Source organism: Propithecus coquereli, unplaced genomic scaffold (genome assembly GCF_000956105.1).
Source record: "Propithecus coquereli isolate 6110/MARCELLA unplaced genomic scaffold, Pcoq_1.0 Scaffold111, whole genome shotgun sequence".
Taxonomy (NCBI): Eukaryota; Metazoa; Chordata; class Mammalia; order Primates; family Indriidae; genus Propithecus; species Propithecus coquereli.
In genome coordinates, this window is record NW_012135081.1 from 3,477,891 (window position 1) to 3,496,712 (window position 18,822).

The window sequence follows — 18,822 nt, forward strand, 5'->3', positions numbered from 1 at the left end:
ATTTTACAAATGAGGAAACAAAAGAGCAGAGAAACTGAGTTGCCCAAGTCACAGTTAAAAGTGGCAAAAGAAACAAACCAACGAAAGGATTCAGATCCACGCCTGGCCCACTGCAAAGTGTGGGTCCTTCCTCACGGGACCGCTTCCAAGGCCCTGTCCAGCTCCGGTCCACCACGCGGTGGCTCAGGTCCCGAGCTGTAAGCAGCTTGAATCCAGCGCTTGGTGCTCCATCTGGAGTTCCAGAAAGAAAGATCTGGAATTCCTGAGAGCTGGGTCTAAAAGGAATAGCTCAGCCTTGAGGAGGATGGTGGATTGGAAGCAAGAAGGAGGGATTTCTGTGATGAGCCTGCAAAGAGGGTCTGCAGCTAAGCGGGGGATTTGGTGTGGACGACTCGCCAGGGGAGGAGAGTCGGAGAAGGGGATGGCAGGTGGTTTGCAGGAGAAGAGGGCCCCTCAACATCTCTGCTGGTCCTGGAAGCATTTGCCAAATGTGATTGTGAGGATGGAGGGGCAGCGCAAAATGTGTGTCCTTCATGCAGTTGTCACTCTGAAGGCTGCAGAAGTGGTGGAGCCTCTGGAAGGGAGATTGGAGGCAGCTGGCAAAGGCAGCTCAAACCTAGGGCAGCTGCCAGATGGGACCTAAGAAGTCTTTAGGAAGCTCCCTATCTCCAACAATTCATGTCCCTTTTACCTCCTCCTCCAGAAAGCCTTCCCGGGTTGCCTGTGTTCAGCTGTGATGCCTGCCTGCCTTCCTTCCTTCCTTCCTTCCCTGTGGCTGTGCCTTGCCAGTGCCTCCATGCCTGCATCATCCACTGCATGAGAAAGAAAGAATTCTCAGAGGACCCTCCCTGCAGCCAGGGCAGGGGCTTGCACACAGGGCAGTGGGGCTTGGGGGAGGGGAGTATAGCTGAGGGATGGGGGCTCTCACACCCAGGACCTCTGGATCAGTGCCAAGATTCTCAGGCACCCACTGAGGAAGAGCCATCTGAGGCCCTGGGTTGTCTAACTGGAGGTGAGGAGGCTCAGGCCGCAGGGGCCCCTGCCCCTCCTCCCTCCTGTGAGAGGAGAAGTCAGAGAGGAGAGGAGGGGAGGCAGGAGCCAGGGCCTGGGCAGCACGGAGGCTGGCGCCAGCATGGGCATGCCAGGGAGTGAAACGGCACCTCCTCCCGCTGGCAGCTCTGCGGGGGGCACAGAGCCTGTCTAGGATCATCCCACACCCTCCGGCTGCCGGGTGGAGACTCCTCCAGGGCCACGGGGATGGAAGGTGTAGTACCTGGGGCTGATGGCAGAGGGCAGTGTGTGCACAAAATAGAGGCACCCAGGAGTTTGGGGTGGTTTTTTTCTCTGCATGGAAATGAGCAGTTGGTGACTGGATGGGAATGTGCCTCGGTGAATAGGCCCAGTGCCCCTCAGTCCATCTCGGCCAGCTCTCTGCTGCTGATCCACACCCCTCGGACGTGAACCGATGCACAGCTGGCAAGCACAGAAACTCGCATTAGTATTAAATAATGATTATAGCAGTGAACATCTGTTCTGGGCTACACACTGTATTCCAGGCACGGTTTTACTTCCATTGTCTCTTTTCATATTCTCAGGTCCCCTCAAAGGTGAGCTCTTTGACAGGTAAGGAGCTGTCAAAGCTGCGAGTATAGACTCCAGAATCAGACTTGGGTTCAATTCTCAACACTGCCATTTACTAAGCAGGTGACATTTGGTGAACTGTTTAAACCCTCTGAGCCTTAATATCCTCACAGGTGAAATGGAAATGATAATAATAGCACCTTATAAGAATAATACGTAGGTAGTGGGGAGAATTAATTGAGCAGCCAGACATGAAGTACTTAGAAGAGTTAGTGCACTCAGTAAAGCCCAGCTTGTACCAAACCTATTTGATAAGGGCTGGATCTTGCACTAGGTCACTACTGACCATGAGAAGAGCCAGAATTTGAAGCCAGGTATGTGACTATCTGGCCAGAATGCAAGAACTGAGGGGACCATTTCCCTGACAGTCCTGGCTTTGCCAGTTGTCCAAGGGTCCAGTTTAGCATTTATTTCTATCGATAGTGTCCCCATTTGGGTGATACATTATATAAACTGCACACACATGAAGGCGTGTAAAAGACAAAATTATTAACACAATGTGTTTCATCATTTGCATGCCAGGTCATCAAGACATGTGTATGTGTGTACTGTGTGTGTTTGTGTGTAAGTGTGTAAGTGTGCAAGTGTGTGTATGTGCGTGTGTACGTGTGTGTTCGTATGTATACGTGTGTGTGCGTGCATGCGTGCGTGTGTACACGTGTGTGTTGTGTGCATGTGTACATGTACGTCGAGCTCTTTTCCCCAGCGAATGCTGAGACTGAGCCACGCTCTCCTGCAGCAAATGCACACTGAGTGCCGACTGTGAGCCAGACCCTGGAACAGGCGGATGAAACGAGGGCATGTGAGGGGGCGGAGTGAGGGGACAAACATGTGGGCGGCTGACATGCCACCAGGAAAATGAAGCACCAGCCGAACATAGGTTCGGGGATGGTGCTGTGGGTGTGCAGGTCACCAGTCCAGACCCTGCTGGTCACCAGTGCTGTGACCCTGGATAGATCACTCAGCCATCCGGGCCTCCATTTGCTTGCCTATAGAATGGGGGTGTGGGGGGAGGTGTTGGGCAGGTAGCGCTAACATTCCTTCTCATTTAGTGCTTGACGTCATGATGGTTCCAGCTGCAGGGACCAGACTCCATAGGAACATGGGAGGTGGCACTTCAGACAGGACACAAAGAGCCAGCAGGTTTTCAGTAAACAGGCAACGACACCTGAGGTTGAGAAAATCATGTTTGCAAAGGCCCCCGAGTGTGAGGAGTCTGGCCTGCTGGGGCGAGGCTGGAGTGTAAGGTAGTGAGTGGTGGGGGAGGAGAAGGGTCACAGGCGCTCTGAATGCCACCTCGGATGGGCTCATGCTTAAAAGATGGTCTTGCCCTTAAGGATTTTGCTCAAATCACCTGTCTAACTGACTCTGAGAAACTGAGATTCTTACAGAAACACACACATATGCCTAAAAGAGCACCCGTGAATCCTTAGCCTCTCCCCTCGCTGAGTTTTTCTTCAGAACAATCAACATACTTGACATCATATTGTATGTTGCTCTGTTAGGTGTGCATTTTTGCTCTCCCCTCTAGACTACAAGCTCTACGAGGGCAGAGTCCATGCCAATTTTGTTTATCCCGGTATCCCCAGTGCCTGAACGATGCCTGACTCACTAAATATTTGTTAAATGAGCCACTACTTCATGTACACAATAGCTAGAGATGCACCCGTGAGCATAAATACACACAGGCCTCACATGCGAGGGTGAAAAAGAAATTGGCCAGCAGAGGAAAGCAGGGCCATCGTGGGGGAACAAGACTGGGCGGTGGGCCGGGCGCGGTGGCTCACGCCTGTAATCCTAGCACTCTGGGAGGCCGAGGCAGGCAGATTGTTTGAGCTCAGGAGTTCGAAACCAGCCTGAGCAAGAGCGAGACCTCGTCTCTACTAAAAATAGGAAGAAATTAATTGGACAACTAAAAATATATAGAAAAAATTAGCTGGGCATGGTGGCGCATGCCTGTAGTCCCAGCTACTCAGGAGGCTGAGGCAGGAGGATCGCTTGAGCCCAGGAGTTTGAGGTTGCTGTGAGCTAGGCTGATGCCACGGCACTCACTCTAGCCCAGGCAAAAGAGTGAGACTCTGTCTCAAAAAAAAAGACTGGGCAGTGGGTGTCCGGAGAGGGAGGAGGTGAGGAAAAGAGGAGATAACCACTCCAACCCAGGCAGTGAGCGTGGAGACCATGGGTGCCTTGAGAACCAGAGCAGGAAGCCATGCCAAAGCTCTGGCAGTCCTGGCGTGTCTCTCTGTAACAGGATAATGACTTCTCGTAGGACCATTGTGCGGAACGGGGGACACGGGGCACATGAAACACTGAGCCTGCCGGGCAGCAGCCTCAGGAATAAATCTCAGCCATTTACCAGGATCGGCTGTCACCCAGTGCCTGCCTGGCTAGAACCAGACAGCAAAGATGCACAAGAGACCAGGGACCCAGCAGGAAGCCGGAGTCAGACCAAGGAAAGTTAAGGCAATGCAGATGTTGACATGTGAGCAACAGATTCCACACTGAGAACCAAATGGCATTGATTATTTATTGCAAGAGAAGCAGACAACTGGACACAATCCCAATGAGAGGGCAAAGAGAGTCCCTTCTCAGTGAAGGCCCAGGAAAGGCATCGGGGCAGAGGGGCTTGCAGCTGGCCACAGGGGACATCCTGGGAGTGTGTGACCTCTGCATGTGCGGCAGTGACCCAGTGAAAGGTGGCCACAGAGAGAGCCCATGACTAGACTCCTCACGTCTGAGTGTCACCCCAGAGGGGACAAGAAGAGGAGGAGATGGGATTGTAGTCACGGACAAAGCTTGGAAAGGGGCCCCGGGGAGGAGAGGGAGGAGTTAGGTGGGTCGTGAAGGCTTCTGCTCGTATCACCGACTGCCAGTCCATCATCTGGGGGCCTTTTTGGTGGCACAGCTGCTGCCCGAGGTTTTGGCAAGGGGATCCTTGAACTCACTGCCACAGCTGCCTTTGGTCTTGACGTCCGCTGCAGCAGGTTTATAGCCGTAGCCGCCTGAGGCCCCAAAGCCCATGCTGAAGCCGGCGCCTCCTGCCCCAGCGCTGGTGCTGCTGATGACGGCTGGAATGGGAGAGAGAAGCCCCAGCCCCCGTCAGCTGCGCCCCACGTCAGAGCCCCTCCTGGGGCAGCCGGGCCACTCCCTCAGCTCTCTCCTCTGCAGTGGCTTCAAGTTGAGACAGATTCCTGCTGTTGTTCTTGTAGTTTACTAAGAGATGTTTATCGGCGCTAATGATACGTGGCTTCATCTTTCATGCACTTAGCCCCGTGCATTTGATCTTTCCCTATTAGTCTGTGTCAGTCCATTACATATATCAGACTTGAAGCTCTCAGCAGACAGGGCTGTGTCAGAGAATTTCCCCATGGGTGGCACCAAATGAGGAAAGGCCCTTCACAGAGGCCGGTGCTGCTGCTTTGGAGGGAAGGGGCTGTGGGAGCCTCCCTACCTCTCAGCAACACCGCACCTCCCCGCACGCTCCCTGGCTCTTAAACCTGGAGGAAGTGCGCTCAGCTACCTTTTTCCACCATTCAGCCCTTTAGGTGACCCCAATCCCTCTTACTGATATCTAGGGCCTTTATTTTGGTCAGACCTCAGTAGAAAAATAATATTACCATTAAGCATCCTTCCTGTGCCATACTGTTGTGTTATACACTGATGGGTACCATTTGATCTTTCTGTAAGTTGTACTTTGGTGTTTTGTGATGTTATTATTCTCCATCCACTGCTTCCCCCTGGTTACCGAAGCCAGCTCCCTCTTTCTGCCGAAAGTCTCCCCTGAACCCTGTCTGTGATTCTGATTACTCTTTTGTGTCTTGGAATTAGAGGAATTTAGACTTCTGGTAAGGTCACCAAGGGCAGAACTGAGATCTATAGGTACTTACAGATGCTCACGGAATTTGGATATTCACCAGACATCCTGGAGAGGGAAAAGAAAACAGGTAAATCCTGCATAAACAATCACGCCACCTGCCCAGAGAGTCACCTCTGTGAATAAGCCCTTCCTCTCAGAACGTGTCCCCAACCCTGTCCCAGCCTGCTTTCTTCCCATACATCCCAGAGGGACCTGAGATGAAAAATCTGCCACAAGGAGTCAGCTCTTCAACAAAGAGGATTTGGGACTATCTGTAATGTGGGATAATTATGCCTCCAACCCCTCTAGTTATGCCATTGGTCTCAGACAAGTAAGAAGAATGAGCTCACATCCTCACTGAGCTCCAGGCTTTGCCAGAGTGACCTTGAACTTGGATGACTCCTGCAGGCCATCTTGCCCCTCCCCCACCCATCCACAAGAATGCACCACGAAGGGTCAGGAGATGCTCTGTCTCTCAAACGTTGCTGACCTCTCCCGCAACTTCTTTGGGATTTTTATAACTTGGGCCTTCTTGCCTTCTAACGGCCTTGCTAAGCACGTGGCAAGCCCATTTGCCGTGTGGTTTTACTTCAGTATGATCTAAACAGGACCAAAGTTTTTGCCTCTGGGCTCCCTACCAAAGCAGAGAGAAAACTGTCGCAGACAACAGGGATCTGGCCCCTCACCTGCACTCCTCGCCCTCCAGCAGCTTCCTGTAGGTGGCGATCTCCACATCCAGGGCCAGCTTCAGGCTCATGAGCTCCTGGTACTCGCGCAGCATCCGCGCCAGCTCCTCCTTGGCCTGTTGCAGGGCGGCCTCCAGCTCGTCCAGCTTGGCCCGGGCGTCCTTGAGGGCACAGTCCCCCTGCTGCTCCGCATCGGCGATGGCCGTCTCCAGGTTGGCGCACTGCAGCGCAAACGGATGCAGCACTTTGAGTCAGAGCCCAGTTCTGAGATCCTGCTCAGACAACCTCCCCTCATCTGGTCCTGGCTGACAGCAAATGCCTGGAGTCCTCCTGGTTCATCCGACTTCCGCCATCACTAGAGGTGACTCTGTCCTTTCCCTGACTCCAGGCCCAGTTCACCTGGCTCATGCCTCAGCATCTGAAGGTGGAAAGTCTCCACCTGGGAGGGAGGAGGGGACAGGCGCTAAGAAGGTGGGCTGCCTGGGCACGTGCCCCCTGCCCTCTCCCTCCTGGTCTGAAACACCAGCTGTAGGATTCTAATGCCAACCCTGAAAAGAGTTTCTGGGAAGCTAGACTCGATTCAGCTCTGCAAGGTATCGGTTGTCTTAGGAGACCTTGTAAATCATGAAAAAAGAATGAGGGCTAACAAAGTTCCAATTAATAAAACGTCTGTCCAATAAACCTGCCACATACAGGCCCTAAAATCTCACAGAGAATCCTGCTAAAAGGCAACAGGTGTAAGAGATCTTTCCCATGGCTAACAGGCTTTACCAGCTGCGAGCACGTGCTGCTAGGGAAACGTGTGCCTTGCTGGAGGAAGCTGCCGTGGGGCTGTGTGCCTGCACACACATGAAAGCTCTGGGGGACTCCTTGAGCCTTTTAGGGTGTGTTCCAGCCACGCAGCTGAGGTTTTGGTGGGATCTCAGCACCAGGCTTCTTTTTCTGGGGTGTCCCTTTCTGTGGAATTAAGTTTGCTTCACATCAAGGAAAGCAGCTGACCTTGAAGCCAAATGGAATTCTAGGATGTTGTCCAGCTGGCGCCACCCTCTTCTGCCAGGCAGGCCCCCAGCAGTGCCCACACCCACGGCGTTTGGGGTAAGTGGCTCACATCCCCGAGGAAATGCCTAGGACCTTGAGGAGACGCCTAGAACGCAGTTTTCTGGCCACAGAAAACCACAACCTCGGGACTGTTAGGTCTAATCATTTGAGAGAGTGACAATAAACTCTGTCACCTGAATTCAGTGGAATTCTATTCTTTTTCACTGACCAAGATCCCCAGGGTGATCCTGAGGGCACCAAAAGCTTGGGTCTTTGGAATTGGCTTGAGTTGAGAGCACGTGAAATCCTTTGAAGCAAATATCACACGGAATCTGGGGACACCAAATGCCAAGAGACTCTGCATGTGAAACTGTGGACGCCTTCTTTGGTGGAAGAGGCCAGAGGACAGGAAAGCACCTTGGCTGAGGGCCCGCAACAGGAGCCGCGATGGGGACTGAGCATCACAAGGACCCCACCTTGCCCACAGAGGACTCTTCCCTGCCCGCTGAAGCGCCAGCATCCTGATCACAAAAAGCCGCTTTCTGGTAATAACCCCGCCCGACCACAAACATGTGGCATTTTATCAGCTAAAAGCTGTAATCGAATGCTGAGGGCGCTTCAAACACTATGTGTTTTCCTGCATTTGTGCAGATCTTAATTTAACAAAAACACCTTAAGCTCTTATTTAATGCTGGTCTTTCTTCTTCCCACTGCCATGAGCCCACTGCACAGAAGTGTGTGTGTGTGTGTGTGTGTGTGTGTGTGTGTACACTCGTGCAGGCTGTACAGGGGTGCAGGGGAGGATGAGGAGTTGGGGCAACTTGACTTGCCTGGGAGCTGAGAGCCTTAAATCCTTGCACTGCCTCCACAAACTTGGGGACACTCATGGGTTTGCTCGCTTCAGAACCACAGGTGTAGTCGCACAGGCGTGACCTCCCAGAGAGAGGGACCACGGTGCAGTGCCCTTCTCATAGCACACCCTGGGGGAAGGCCCGACATGAGTGCAGGGTGGGAGTCCAGGGTGGGGGGAGGCTGTTCCTTCTCCACTCTGTTCTAAAATCCACTGCTGGATTCTCTCTCCTCCAACAAGGAATCACCATGCGAAACTTGCCAATGGCTCCCTTTACCTTCTGCCTCAAGTCTAAACCCCACTATCGGCCCACCCATAATCCACTGATTCCTACCCAGTGGCATCCTCTGCTCCCTGCCACCCTACCCCATGGCAGGCCTTCTACTCCAGGGGGGGTAACCCCACCTGCACATGTGCCGTGCACATCCCTACTTCTATGCATTGCTTCTGCTGGCTCCTGCACCTGGACACCTCCCCTCTCCTTGTTGGCTCCCAGCCCAGTGTCATCCCATCCCCTGGGGAAAGCTTCCCTGGGTCATCACTCACCTGTCTCCCCTCTGGACTCCTACAGCACTCACTGAGCATGCTGCAGTGTGTAGACCACTTCACCCTCCACATGTGCTCACACTGTTCCCTCCTGATGAATTATAAACACCCTACAGAGGGGACTGTGTCCTGCCCTCTTTCCATATTTGGTCTTGTCCAGACTGGTGCTCAGGAGGCCCTCTTAGCTGATAGAACCCACCTGCTTCTTCACACTCCCTATCTCCGAGCGGATCCTTTGGATCAGCCGGTTGAGCTCGGAGATCTCAGCCTTGGTGAGCTTAAGGTCATCCCCATGCCGGCCTGCTGTGATCTGCAGCTCCTGGATCTGAGGTCGGGTGACAAGAGAAGAGGAGCACAGGACAGTTGAGAATTCACCTGCTTAGGAGTGCTTCTAACAGACAGGGTGACCACATGCCATTCTCAATGTTCACACAGTGCAGGCACCAGTGAAGGAGGAAGGGAGGCAAGAGAGAGGGAAGGAAGGAAGGGACGGGGAGGGGGAGAAACAGTCCTTTTCTTCTGGATAGGAAGGGCTCTGCCCAAGTTCAGTGGGATCCTCGGGTTTCAAACACGAGAGCCTTGGTGGAGTTTGAAATTTCCTGTCCTCATTTTGCAAAAGTTGGAAACACAAAGATTACCCACAGAAACTGTGTCAGAATCCTATCGGGGTTGTGGCTGGTGCGGCCTCCGCTGTCAGCCAAGGGCTGTGGCAAGGTAAGGGCTAAGCCCCACATCTGTCCCCAGCATGCGCTAAGACTGTGGCTGATCTCCCTGAACCATGGGAGGCATTCCCACAAGGCCCAACTCCAAGACAAAGGAGGTCTCTGCTGAGTCCAAATACACACACGTGCACACATGCACACACACGTGCACACAGGGACACATGCATGCATGATAAGCGGACACCAGCCGTGGTCACTGGGCCCCAGCTCACCTTGGTCTGGTACAGCGCCTCGGCCTCGGCCTTGCTCTTCAGGGCGATGTCCTCGTACTGGGCACGGACCTCGGTGATGATGCTGTCCAGGTCCAGGTCCCGGTTGTTGTCCATGGACAGGATGACGGACATGTCGCTGATGTGGGACTGGATCTGAGCGATCTCCTGGGGGACGGTTGGAGGAGGGGAGACTATTAGGGGGTCCCCATGAGGAACCACTTCTCCTGATCCTCCCTGGGAAAATTCCTCGCTGCCCCTTTCTGCCTTTCGCTGGCCTTTGAACTCTGCCTCAGCATCAGTGCCTGCCAGGCATGTGAATGAGCACCCTGGGCTCCCAGCCCCCCGTGCACCATGCGCTCAGGATGGCTCCTACCCTCTTCTATTAAATACATTCTCATCCTCAAAACCAGCAATGGCCACCCTCCCCCACAGCATCAAGTCTGAACTCTACATGGCACTGGGAAGCCTCCGGGGTGGTCACCAGCCACCTCCCCCTCCTCTGTGGAAGGCCTCTGCACCCTTCCATGCCCCTAGTGCTGTAGCACAGCACAGGCTCCTGGATCTTCACTTTTCTGCCCCTATCAGCACCCCTGAAATCTTCTTCCTCCTCCTCCTCCTCCTTCTCTTTTTCCGGGATAGCCCTGGCAGAATTCACCATTCCCTCCTCTGCTCTCCCAAAGCTCAGCTCCATGGTGTTCTTCCGGCCAGGCTGTGAAATCCTGTAAGACAGGAATTGTTTCTTCTCCTTTGTAGTCTCCTTAAAGCCTAGCTCACTGCTCAGAACCCAGCAGGGCCTCGGAGGATGTCAGCTGCACTGGGCTGAAAAGCTGCTCCCTCCCGACCCCTGGTCCACACATCCATCCAGGCCAAGAGCCAAAGCCACTCGCAAGAGGAGCAGACCTCACAAGAGAGGTCAGCGAAGCCCTTACCCCTTCATAGAGGCACTTGAAGAATTTAATCTCGTCTGTCAAGGAGTCCACCTTGGCCTGGAGCTCAACCTTGTTCATGTAGGCAGCATCCACATCCTGGGAACACATGACTGTCAGGCTGCCCCGAGAGGAGCCAGCTGCTTCACCTCCCTTCCTGCCACAGGGAGCCCCAGTTCCCCAGCTCTCTCCACTCTTGTCACTCCACGCATGCTTCACGGGGGCTCCGTCCCTGAGAGCAAACCAACTGATGTGTTGTGCAATGATCACACCGGAAGTGCCTGGATTTTAAGCTGGCAAATTCTGGAAGCAGCATGCATTCCAGGCAAGGGACTTGCAAGGAGGAGCTGGGAAGTTAGAACCCCCGTCGCCCCTGCCCAAGGGACTGAGTGACCCACAGGGTCCCTTTCCTCATCCTACAAATATCACTGTGCCAGGCGGTCAGGAGCCCTCTAGTCTTCTTCCAGCCCCTCCTGCACCCCTCTCACCTTCTTTTTTTTTTGAGACAGAGTCTCACTCTTTTGCCCGGGCTAGAGTGAGTGCCATGGAGTCAGCCTAGCTCACAGCAACCGCAAACTCCTGGGCTCAAGCGATCCTTCTGCCTCAGCCTCTCGAGTAGCTGGGACTACAGGCATGTGCCACCATGCCTGGCTAATTTCTCTCTATATATTTTTAGCTGTCCAACTAATCTCTTTCTATTTTCAGTAGAGACGGGGTCTCACTCTTGCTCAGGCTGGTCTCGAACTCCCGAGCTCAAACAATCCGCCCGCCTCGGCCTCCCAGAGAGCCAGGACCACAGGCATGAGCCACCGCGCCCGGCCCCTCTCACCTTCTTGAGCACCACGAACTCATTCTCAGCAGCTGTGCGTCTGTTAATCTCCACATCATACCTGCGTGGGGCAAGACATTGGGGTAATTCAGTTCCATAAATGCTCACTGAGCAGTTAGTGGTCACCTCTGTGTCAAGAGCTGCAGTGTGGGGGTCTTCAAACTGGAATGCATGTACCCATGGGGCACATATAACCTTCCTAAAGGGGACGTGGGCAAGGACAGGTTTAAAGAAATCCATTTCCAGCTCCTTAGTTCCTGTGCAGTCTGCCCTAAAAGGCACCTGCCTGAAAAGCACCTGTGGTCAAGATGTCATACAGATTCCACTGCCCCACCTCCCCGTCACACCCCCTCCCACGTCATAGCAGAAAGGCACCCCACTCTGCCATATGACATCTTAATATGGTGCAATGGTTCAGGGTGAAAAAACCTTCCAGACACCAAACAAAAGCACCATTCTTGTCTTCAAACTATATGTTACACCTGTTTCTTATACAGATTCCTGCTCCAGATGAAGCAAGGTCTAAGAAACAGAGGTTTGGACGGGACTGGGATGTACCTAATACAGATATATTATAGACTGGGGAGGTGAGAGTATTGATCCTTTTATTTAAAGAGTTCACCTCTTCTATCCCTTACTATTGTCAAAGAATGTATTACAAAACATTTGTGAGAGCAAACAAAATAGAGCATTGGTAAGAAATAGTTAATGCTAAATGGATAAGCAAAATATGGTAAATATATATACACACAATGGAATATTATTCAGACTTAAAAAGGAAGGAAATTCTGCAATATGATACAGTATGGATGAGCCTTGAGGACATTATGCTAAGTGAAGTAAGCCAGTCACAAAGAGACAAATGTGTGATCTCACTTATACAAGGTACTCAGAGTAGTCAACTTCACAGAGACAGAAAGTAGAATGCTGGTTGTGGGGCATAGTGCGGGGGAAATGGGGAATTAGTGTTTAATGGGTGTAGAGGTTCAGTGTCCTGGGATGAAAAGCTCTATGGAGGTGGATAGTGGTGATGGTTGTACAATATTACGAATGTATTTAATACCACTGAGCTGTACACTTAAAAAATGGTGAAGATGGTAAATTTTGTCACGTGTATTCTACTACAGTAAAAATGGAAAACAATAAGTAATCAATGCTAGAAAGTGCTTTTTTTCTATATACTTAAACATGGACAATTCTTTTTAACTTTTCATTCATTACTAAGGCGTGTACCTGGCAGCTCCCTCCCCACCAGAAAGCCCTGTCGAGTGGCTGAAGCACAGCAGCACAGGTTAGTGAAGTGAGTTGGTAAAATGTGAATAGAAAGTTTTCTGAGACTGCCAGATTTTGCTGGTTACGCTGGATAAAATACACGGAACACAGTTCGTATGATTTATCTCAGATTCCGTGTGTTATTCAAAAGGATTGAAACCTTTTTATCAAATTATGTCGTGAAATAGTTATTTCTATTACAGTCAATCTTTATCTCATATTATCTTATAAAATGTTTAATAATATCTACCTTCTCTTAATAAAAATAAAAGCATATCATATACTAGTTGTCAGACCAATTAGTTTTTAGTAGTTTATATCTATTTCCTAAAATACATAGAAAATGTTTAATCAAGAGAGCTACCAAAATCAGTGATATTAGCTACAAATAATTTTATATTATTTACCTCTAGAGATCAAACACTGGAATTCAATATATATATACATACACACACATTTACAAAGAAAAACAATGCTATAATAGCACTATTGACTTTATAAATAACTTATAATTTTAAAAATACATTATAATGAATAAAAGTTAAACTATGAGAAAGTGCATATTGATTTATCTCATTTTAATCTTGAATGCTTTTAGTAATATACTGTACAACATATATTTCATAGTTTATTGCTGAGTGGATTTTATAATAGTCCCCAAAGTACATATTTATACTTTTATTTGAATTTAGAAATGGAGTCAGAATTTTTCTAACCAAAAGGAACTCATTTCTCCAGTTTGATCATGAGAACTGATTTGTCCAGTGAACCTATATAGTAGATATTTTCTATAAATTGAATGAGCTAAATCTGCAGCTCCAAAGTTTTAAAACTGTATATGTGTGTGTATGTGTGCGTGTGTACACATATATAAAAACATGGGATGGAATCACATTATTTTTTAAAAATAAAGAATTAGTAAATGTGTACTGAATACTAACAATGTTTTTATGTTCCCTATTCTTTCTGATCTATTGGATTAAACATGGTGCCCCTAAGGGACAGAGTAAGTTGTATCCTCAGTGGTCATTTGATCAGTCTTTGTAAAACTTTATTGAAAAATTTTCCATAAATTTGGAAGGAATGACTTTATTGACTAGGAAACAAATTGTTTCTATAAGTCAGATGGTTTTTAATTTTGCTTTCAAAAAAACAAAGAAGGACCTGAATTGTCAGCTGACATATTATTAAAAATGATCTTTAATGAAAAGTCATTATGTGATTTTGACATGTAATTCACCTACAGAAATGTATGTTGAGGGTAGGATACTTTGTAGGAAGTTGGGATAAGCGAGTGAATAAAACAAACAAACATCCATGCCCTTATGGAGCAGAGAGAGACAAACAATGAACACAACAAATAAATCAATTAATTATATAGTATGTCAGAAAACAGCAGGTGCTATGGAAAAAAGAAAAAAACAGAAAAACTGGGAAGGCATTCAGAGAACTGAATAACACCACCCTTGCAAAACTCCTTCCATTAAAACCTATTTATATGAGTAAACTTTCCCAGCACTTACCTAAGAATAAAAAAAAACCAGGACTAGAATCTTATCTCATTCTAACAAGAATCAGTATTCATACATGGATAGTTAAGCCAGCTGGAAAAAAATCTGCCCCATTCAATTCATTAAGAAATGCATTTCCAAAATCATTTTGTATTTTTCGTGTTTAATACTTATTTAACAAAATTATTAACACATTTTGTTGTTTGGATAACTCAACCCAGAATGGATCTTTAAACATTTAAAAACTTACGATCTCAAGGTATAAACTTTCTAAAATTTCAAGATACGTGCATATTTTGTGGTAGCTAGAGAGATCAGCAAAAGACTTAGAGGCATAAAAAATATATTACATTGGAATAAAATTACGTGGGGAAAGTGGCATGAAAATTTTAGTTCATATGGGAAAAAGATCAAGGTAAAATTTGTGATTTTTAAAGCAGAGCTGTTCATTAACTTTTTAGGTGAAAGATGATGAATACTAACCTGCCATGCCACCTGGATGCAACTGAATACATTCAAATGAGTAATATAGCTATTATAATTTTAAATGGCAATATACATAATATGTTTGAAATCACCTCCTTTGCAACTAAACTTATGATAAAAATTTTTAGATGTTAATTATTTTAATTGTGAAATTTTTTAATTGTGAGGAGTTTTAAAAATTACTTTAGAGAATCTATGAGAAAAACTTCAGGATATATAATGATGCTTAAGATACACTGTGTCTTCTAGAAACTCACAGTTTGACAGGAAGGCAAATGTACTGAAAATTCTAATTTAAGGACAATCAAATTATGATTATATTAAATTAAATTAATGATTTAGATCTATGATATAACATAAGAGACGTACAAGAAAAGCCACATGAGGACCCACAGATGGAAGAGATGGTTGCTAAAATCATATTTTTAAAATAATCATAATAAATGCAGCTAACATTTATTTTACTCCTTACTACATGCTAAACATTGTGCTAACTCTTCACATACATTATTTCATTTAATCTCTGCAACAGTTCTATGAGGTAGGTTCTATTATCCCAATTTTATAAATGAGGCAAAAAACACTGAAATACTTGGCCAAAGTCATAATGCTAGTTATCAGTGAAGCTAGGATTCAAATCTAAGACTCAGACATCAGGGATACAATGCCTTACCTTTGTGTAGCCCTTTGATTCTTCTGAGAGCTGTTAATACGTTACTATCTGGCATTATCCTTTCAACAGTTCTTTTCGGTAGCAAGGCAGGTATCGGTATTTGATTTTTGTAAATATTAAAGCTAAAGTTCACAGAGGATCAAGAGATTGACCTATGGCTGCTCACCTAGTGAGTGATGATTCTGGAGCACTGAGCCCTTCCCCTCTGCATGCCTGTGCCCTGGACTTCTGGACTGTGCCTGGCAGCCGCCTGTTCTTTCCAGACCCTGCTCACTCCATTTGGGCTCCGATTCCTGTCTTACTTCCACTGGATCTCAGTTCACATTGTATTCATTTGCACTTATTGGCAGCTATCTGAAAGTGTTCTTTAAGCCCGTCCCCAAAATCTGTGTGCTGTCCGAGGTCAGGGACCGTGTCTCCTCCTCCCTCGGGATCCCCATGCGGGGCTCAGGTAAGGGTTCTGCTTTGCGGGGACTTCAGAATGGACAGGCAGGTTGAATGTGGAGCAAGAGAGAGAACTCAGGTCTCACCAACTCCACCCTTCAATTGTGGAAGAAGTCATCTATCCCTAGAAATCCTGGCATCTGGAAGGAAAGTTTCAAAATATCCACTCATGCTGAGCCCAGATGTATTACTCTTTCATATTTGGCTGAACATGGAGGAAGACATAATCTCTGGTTCTAAACACACTGTCAATTATTCTCTTTAAAGGTAAGATTCAGCAGCACAGATATGCTTCAACATGGAATAAGTTTTAAAAATTCGTTTTTCCTTGGCTTAAAATTCGTTCTGGGATTAGCAGGCTGTCTGACATTCTGGGAACTTCCATGGAAAACCTCACTCAGTAGGAACTATTGGGTTGTCCATCTGGTTTTGAGACACTTCTCTTTCCCCCATTCCTCCATTTTTAGTGTTAGAAATTGAGCACCCATTTCCTAGGCAATTTGAAGCACCATTTGATCTATTCTCTTCCTAAATCCCATTCTGTCTGGATGTCCCTCCTTCCCCCATGGGAAAGGAGTTAACAATGGTATCAGCAAAGGCAAAAATGCTGGCTCCAAATCAAAACCTCCTCTGTGATCAGACCCTCCAGGGCCATATTCTCTGCTTCCCGCTCACCTCTTCTTGTAGTCCTCCACCAAATCCTGCATGTTCCTCAGCTCCGAGTCCAGCCTCACCCTGTCCCCAGACAGCGTCTCCAGCTGCTTGCGCAGGTTGCTGATGTAGCCCTCATAAATGGGCTCCAGGTTGTTCCTGCAGTTGTTCAGGTCCAGCTGCTGCAGGAGGTTCCACTTGGTCTCCAGCACCTGGTTCTGCTGCTCCAGGAACCGCACCTGGAACCCAAAGGTGGTCATGGCCAAGAGTCCTCATGCTGTTGCCTCTCAAAAGCGAGGAGAGGACCCCAGAAATAAGAAGCAGCCATCCTGGGGCTGCGGACAGGAAGGAGCAAGGCTCATCAGAGGGTGGATGCAGCCAGGGGGACATATTGACCTGGGTCTCCGAGACAAGAACTAAGATCCAGTCTAAAAGAAACCAGGAAGTGGGCTTAAGTGGGTATCATCTGCCTCTGCCTCCGTGAGTGTCATGGGGCTGTGGCGGCTTCCTTGTTATAAATGCTAGTGTTTCCTGAGTAAAGGAAAATGGGAAGCACGGGGAAACAGTGCCTGGGGAATGACACTGGAAAGTCGTGCTGGTTAGGTTAGGATGTTCTTTCTGTTACACAGCCTAAATCGCTCTTGGAATGTCTGTTTCTTTGTTGTCCAAAGCAGCTTGTCACCTCTTCACAGTTTGACCAAAGGTTTGACATTTTTTGATGAACCAATTTCAGACCATTTGCTACCCACCAGCATTCCTCTTCTCACCTCTCTTAGCTTGTGGGACAGAAGGAAACATGCTAGGGAACAAGAGACTTAGCAGGAGGAAGAGAATGCCCCTTCCAGAATGTCTTCTGGAACAGGCACTGTGTTTCTTCCACTCATGCCTTTTCCCCTCCAGCCACCTCACTTCCTCTTCCGTAGCATGGTGTCGAGTCACACCATCCGCCATCAACTGTCCTATCAACATGGGCACATTTCCTAGCCTCTCTATTCTCAGGTTCCTCACCTGCAAGACAGAGTCATAACAGAATCATGGGCTGTGCATTGGTAAGTGAGAATCAGTCGGACAGCACCAGGTGTTGAGAGATGTCTTCATAATGTCAGCTACTGTTATTATTATGTCCCCTTGTCACTCATGGGCTAGACCTGTGCCCAGGAGGAGACAAGAGAAGCCAATGCTTTGCCTCCTACCCATTCCCTGGGGTCACTGCCTCGGAATCTCCAGAGACATCATCCCTGTTACCCCAATTTCTGGACACCCCCCCAAGCACACACGGAACTCGACATGTCCTCTTTCCAAACCTCCCCTCAGCCCCACCCTCCAATTTTCTCATCTTCCTGGTTTCCACACGTATCCGCTTCCTACCTCTCAAGTCCTTCCCCACTCACCAAGCACCGCACCCTGTGACATTGCCTGGCTTGTGTTCCTCTATGCCCCTGTTCTGATGGCGTGTCTGCAGCTCCTCCTCTGATACGGGGAGCCCTCGAAGGGCCCATTCTGCGGGTCTCCTGCCGCGAGACACCACCTCCCTTCCCACCTCTTGTCTCACAAGGAAGGAAGGGTATGCCAGGCACTGTTCTAAGCACTTTGTAAATATCCCAATTAATCCTTGTCACAACCCACTGGGGTGAGAACAATGACTGAGGCTACAGATGGCTCACAGCTACTCCGTGGCACAGCCAGGTACCACTGCGCATGCTGGGCGCCAACGCAGGGACAGGCAGATGCTGGAGACCCACCTTGTCGATGAAGGAGGCGAATTTGTTGTTCAGAGCCTTGATCTGCTCTCGCTCCTGGGCGCGCACCTTCTGGATCTCTGGGTCCAGCTCCACGTTGAGGGGGGCCAGGAGGCTCTTGTTGACGGTGACCTGAGGGATGCCCCCGGGCGGGCACACCGACGGACACGCTGGCCCCAGCCCAGCGCTGCCGAAGACGGTGCCCACGAAGCCGCCCAAGCGGCCGCCGCCCCGCCCGGCCGCAGCGCTGAGCGCCAGGCGCCGGCCGCCGCCCAGGCAGAAGACGCTCTTGCTGCCGAAGGCCGCTGAGCCCTTGACCCCGGTCCTGAAGGAGGCGGAGCTGCAACTGAGGCGGCCCGAGAGGACGGCCGAGCAGCCGCTGAAGCCCAGGCGCTCCCCGCCGGGGTAGTGGGCCAACTGGCGGCTCATGGCTGTCGCAGGCGACGACGGGCGCTGGCGGTGCGGGAGGCTGGAGAGGGGCGCGGACGGCTGTGCACCCTCCGGCCCGCTCGCCCCTTAAATAGGCTGGGCGCCAGGCTGGAGTCAGCATAATTTGCATGTCGGGAACACCTTTTAGATCACTTGGGGCCTCTTGGGTTCTTCATTTGGGAAATTACCATCCACTCTCCGAGATTTTTGTCTCTTCCTCCGTGAACTCCCCAGACTCCCTATAAAATGGCCCAGAACCCAGCATTTGCCTTGCTTACCTTCAGCATTATAATAATTTGGCCACCTTATCT

The 18,822-nt window shown here is 49.3% G+C and overlaps 1 protein-coding gene across 2 annotated transcripts; it reads right to left on the reverse strand.

The window, feature by feature from the left end:
* Window positions 1–4,159: 4,159 nt before the first annotated feature.
* Window positions 4,160–18,598, reverse strand: KRT72 (keratin 72, type II). Of its 2 annotated transcripts, XM_012650706.1 has the most exons (9): window positions 18,086–18,598; window positions 16,368–16,582; window positions 11,307–11,367; window positions 10,481–10,576; window positions 9,552–9,716; window positions 8,817–8,942; window positions 6,184–6,404; window positions 5,529–5,563; window positions 4,160–4,709 (listed from the first exon to the last, which is right to left on the reverse strand). In XM_012650706.1, exons 1-9 carry the CDS (start codon window positions 18,509–18,511, stop codon window positions 4,519–4,521), a joined length of 1,536 nt encoding a protein of 511 aa, XP_012506160.1. In that variant the 5' UTR covers window positions 18,512–18,598; the 3' UTR covers window positions 4,160–4,518. The 2 variants fall into 2 exon arrangements, with proteins under 2 accessions (XP_012506160.1, XP_012506168.1); XM_012650714.1 differs by lacking the exon at window positions 8,817–8,942.
* Window positions 18,599–18,822: the final 224 nt, after the last annotated feature.

What these genes read in the sequence shown, in the direction of transcription:
- KRT72 (XM_012650706.1), bottom strand. Translation starts at nt 18,511, where the DNA reads ATGAGCCGCCAGTTGGCCCACTACCCCGGCGGGGAGCGCCTGGGCTTC. An exon ending in AGTTCGTGGTGCTCAAGAAG is followed by an intron (nt 10,577 to 11,306) that starts GTGAGAGGGGCC and finishes ATGTGTTCCCAG; the next exon opens with GATGTGGATGCTGCCTACAT. An exon ending in AGGCGCTGTACCAGACCAAG is followed by an intron (nt 8,943 to 9,551) that starts GTGAGCTGGGGC and finishes ACCCGACCTCAG; the next exon opens with ATCCAGGAGCTGCAGATCAC.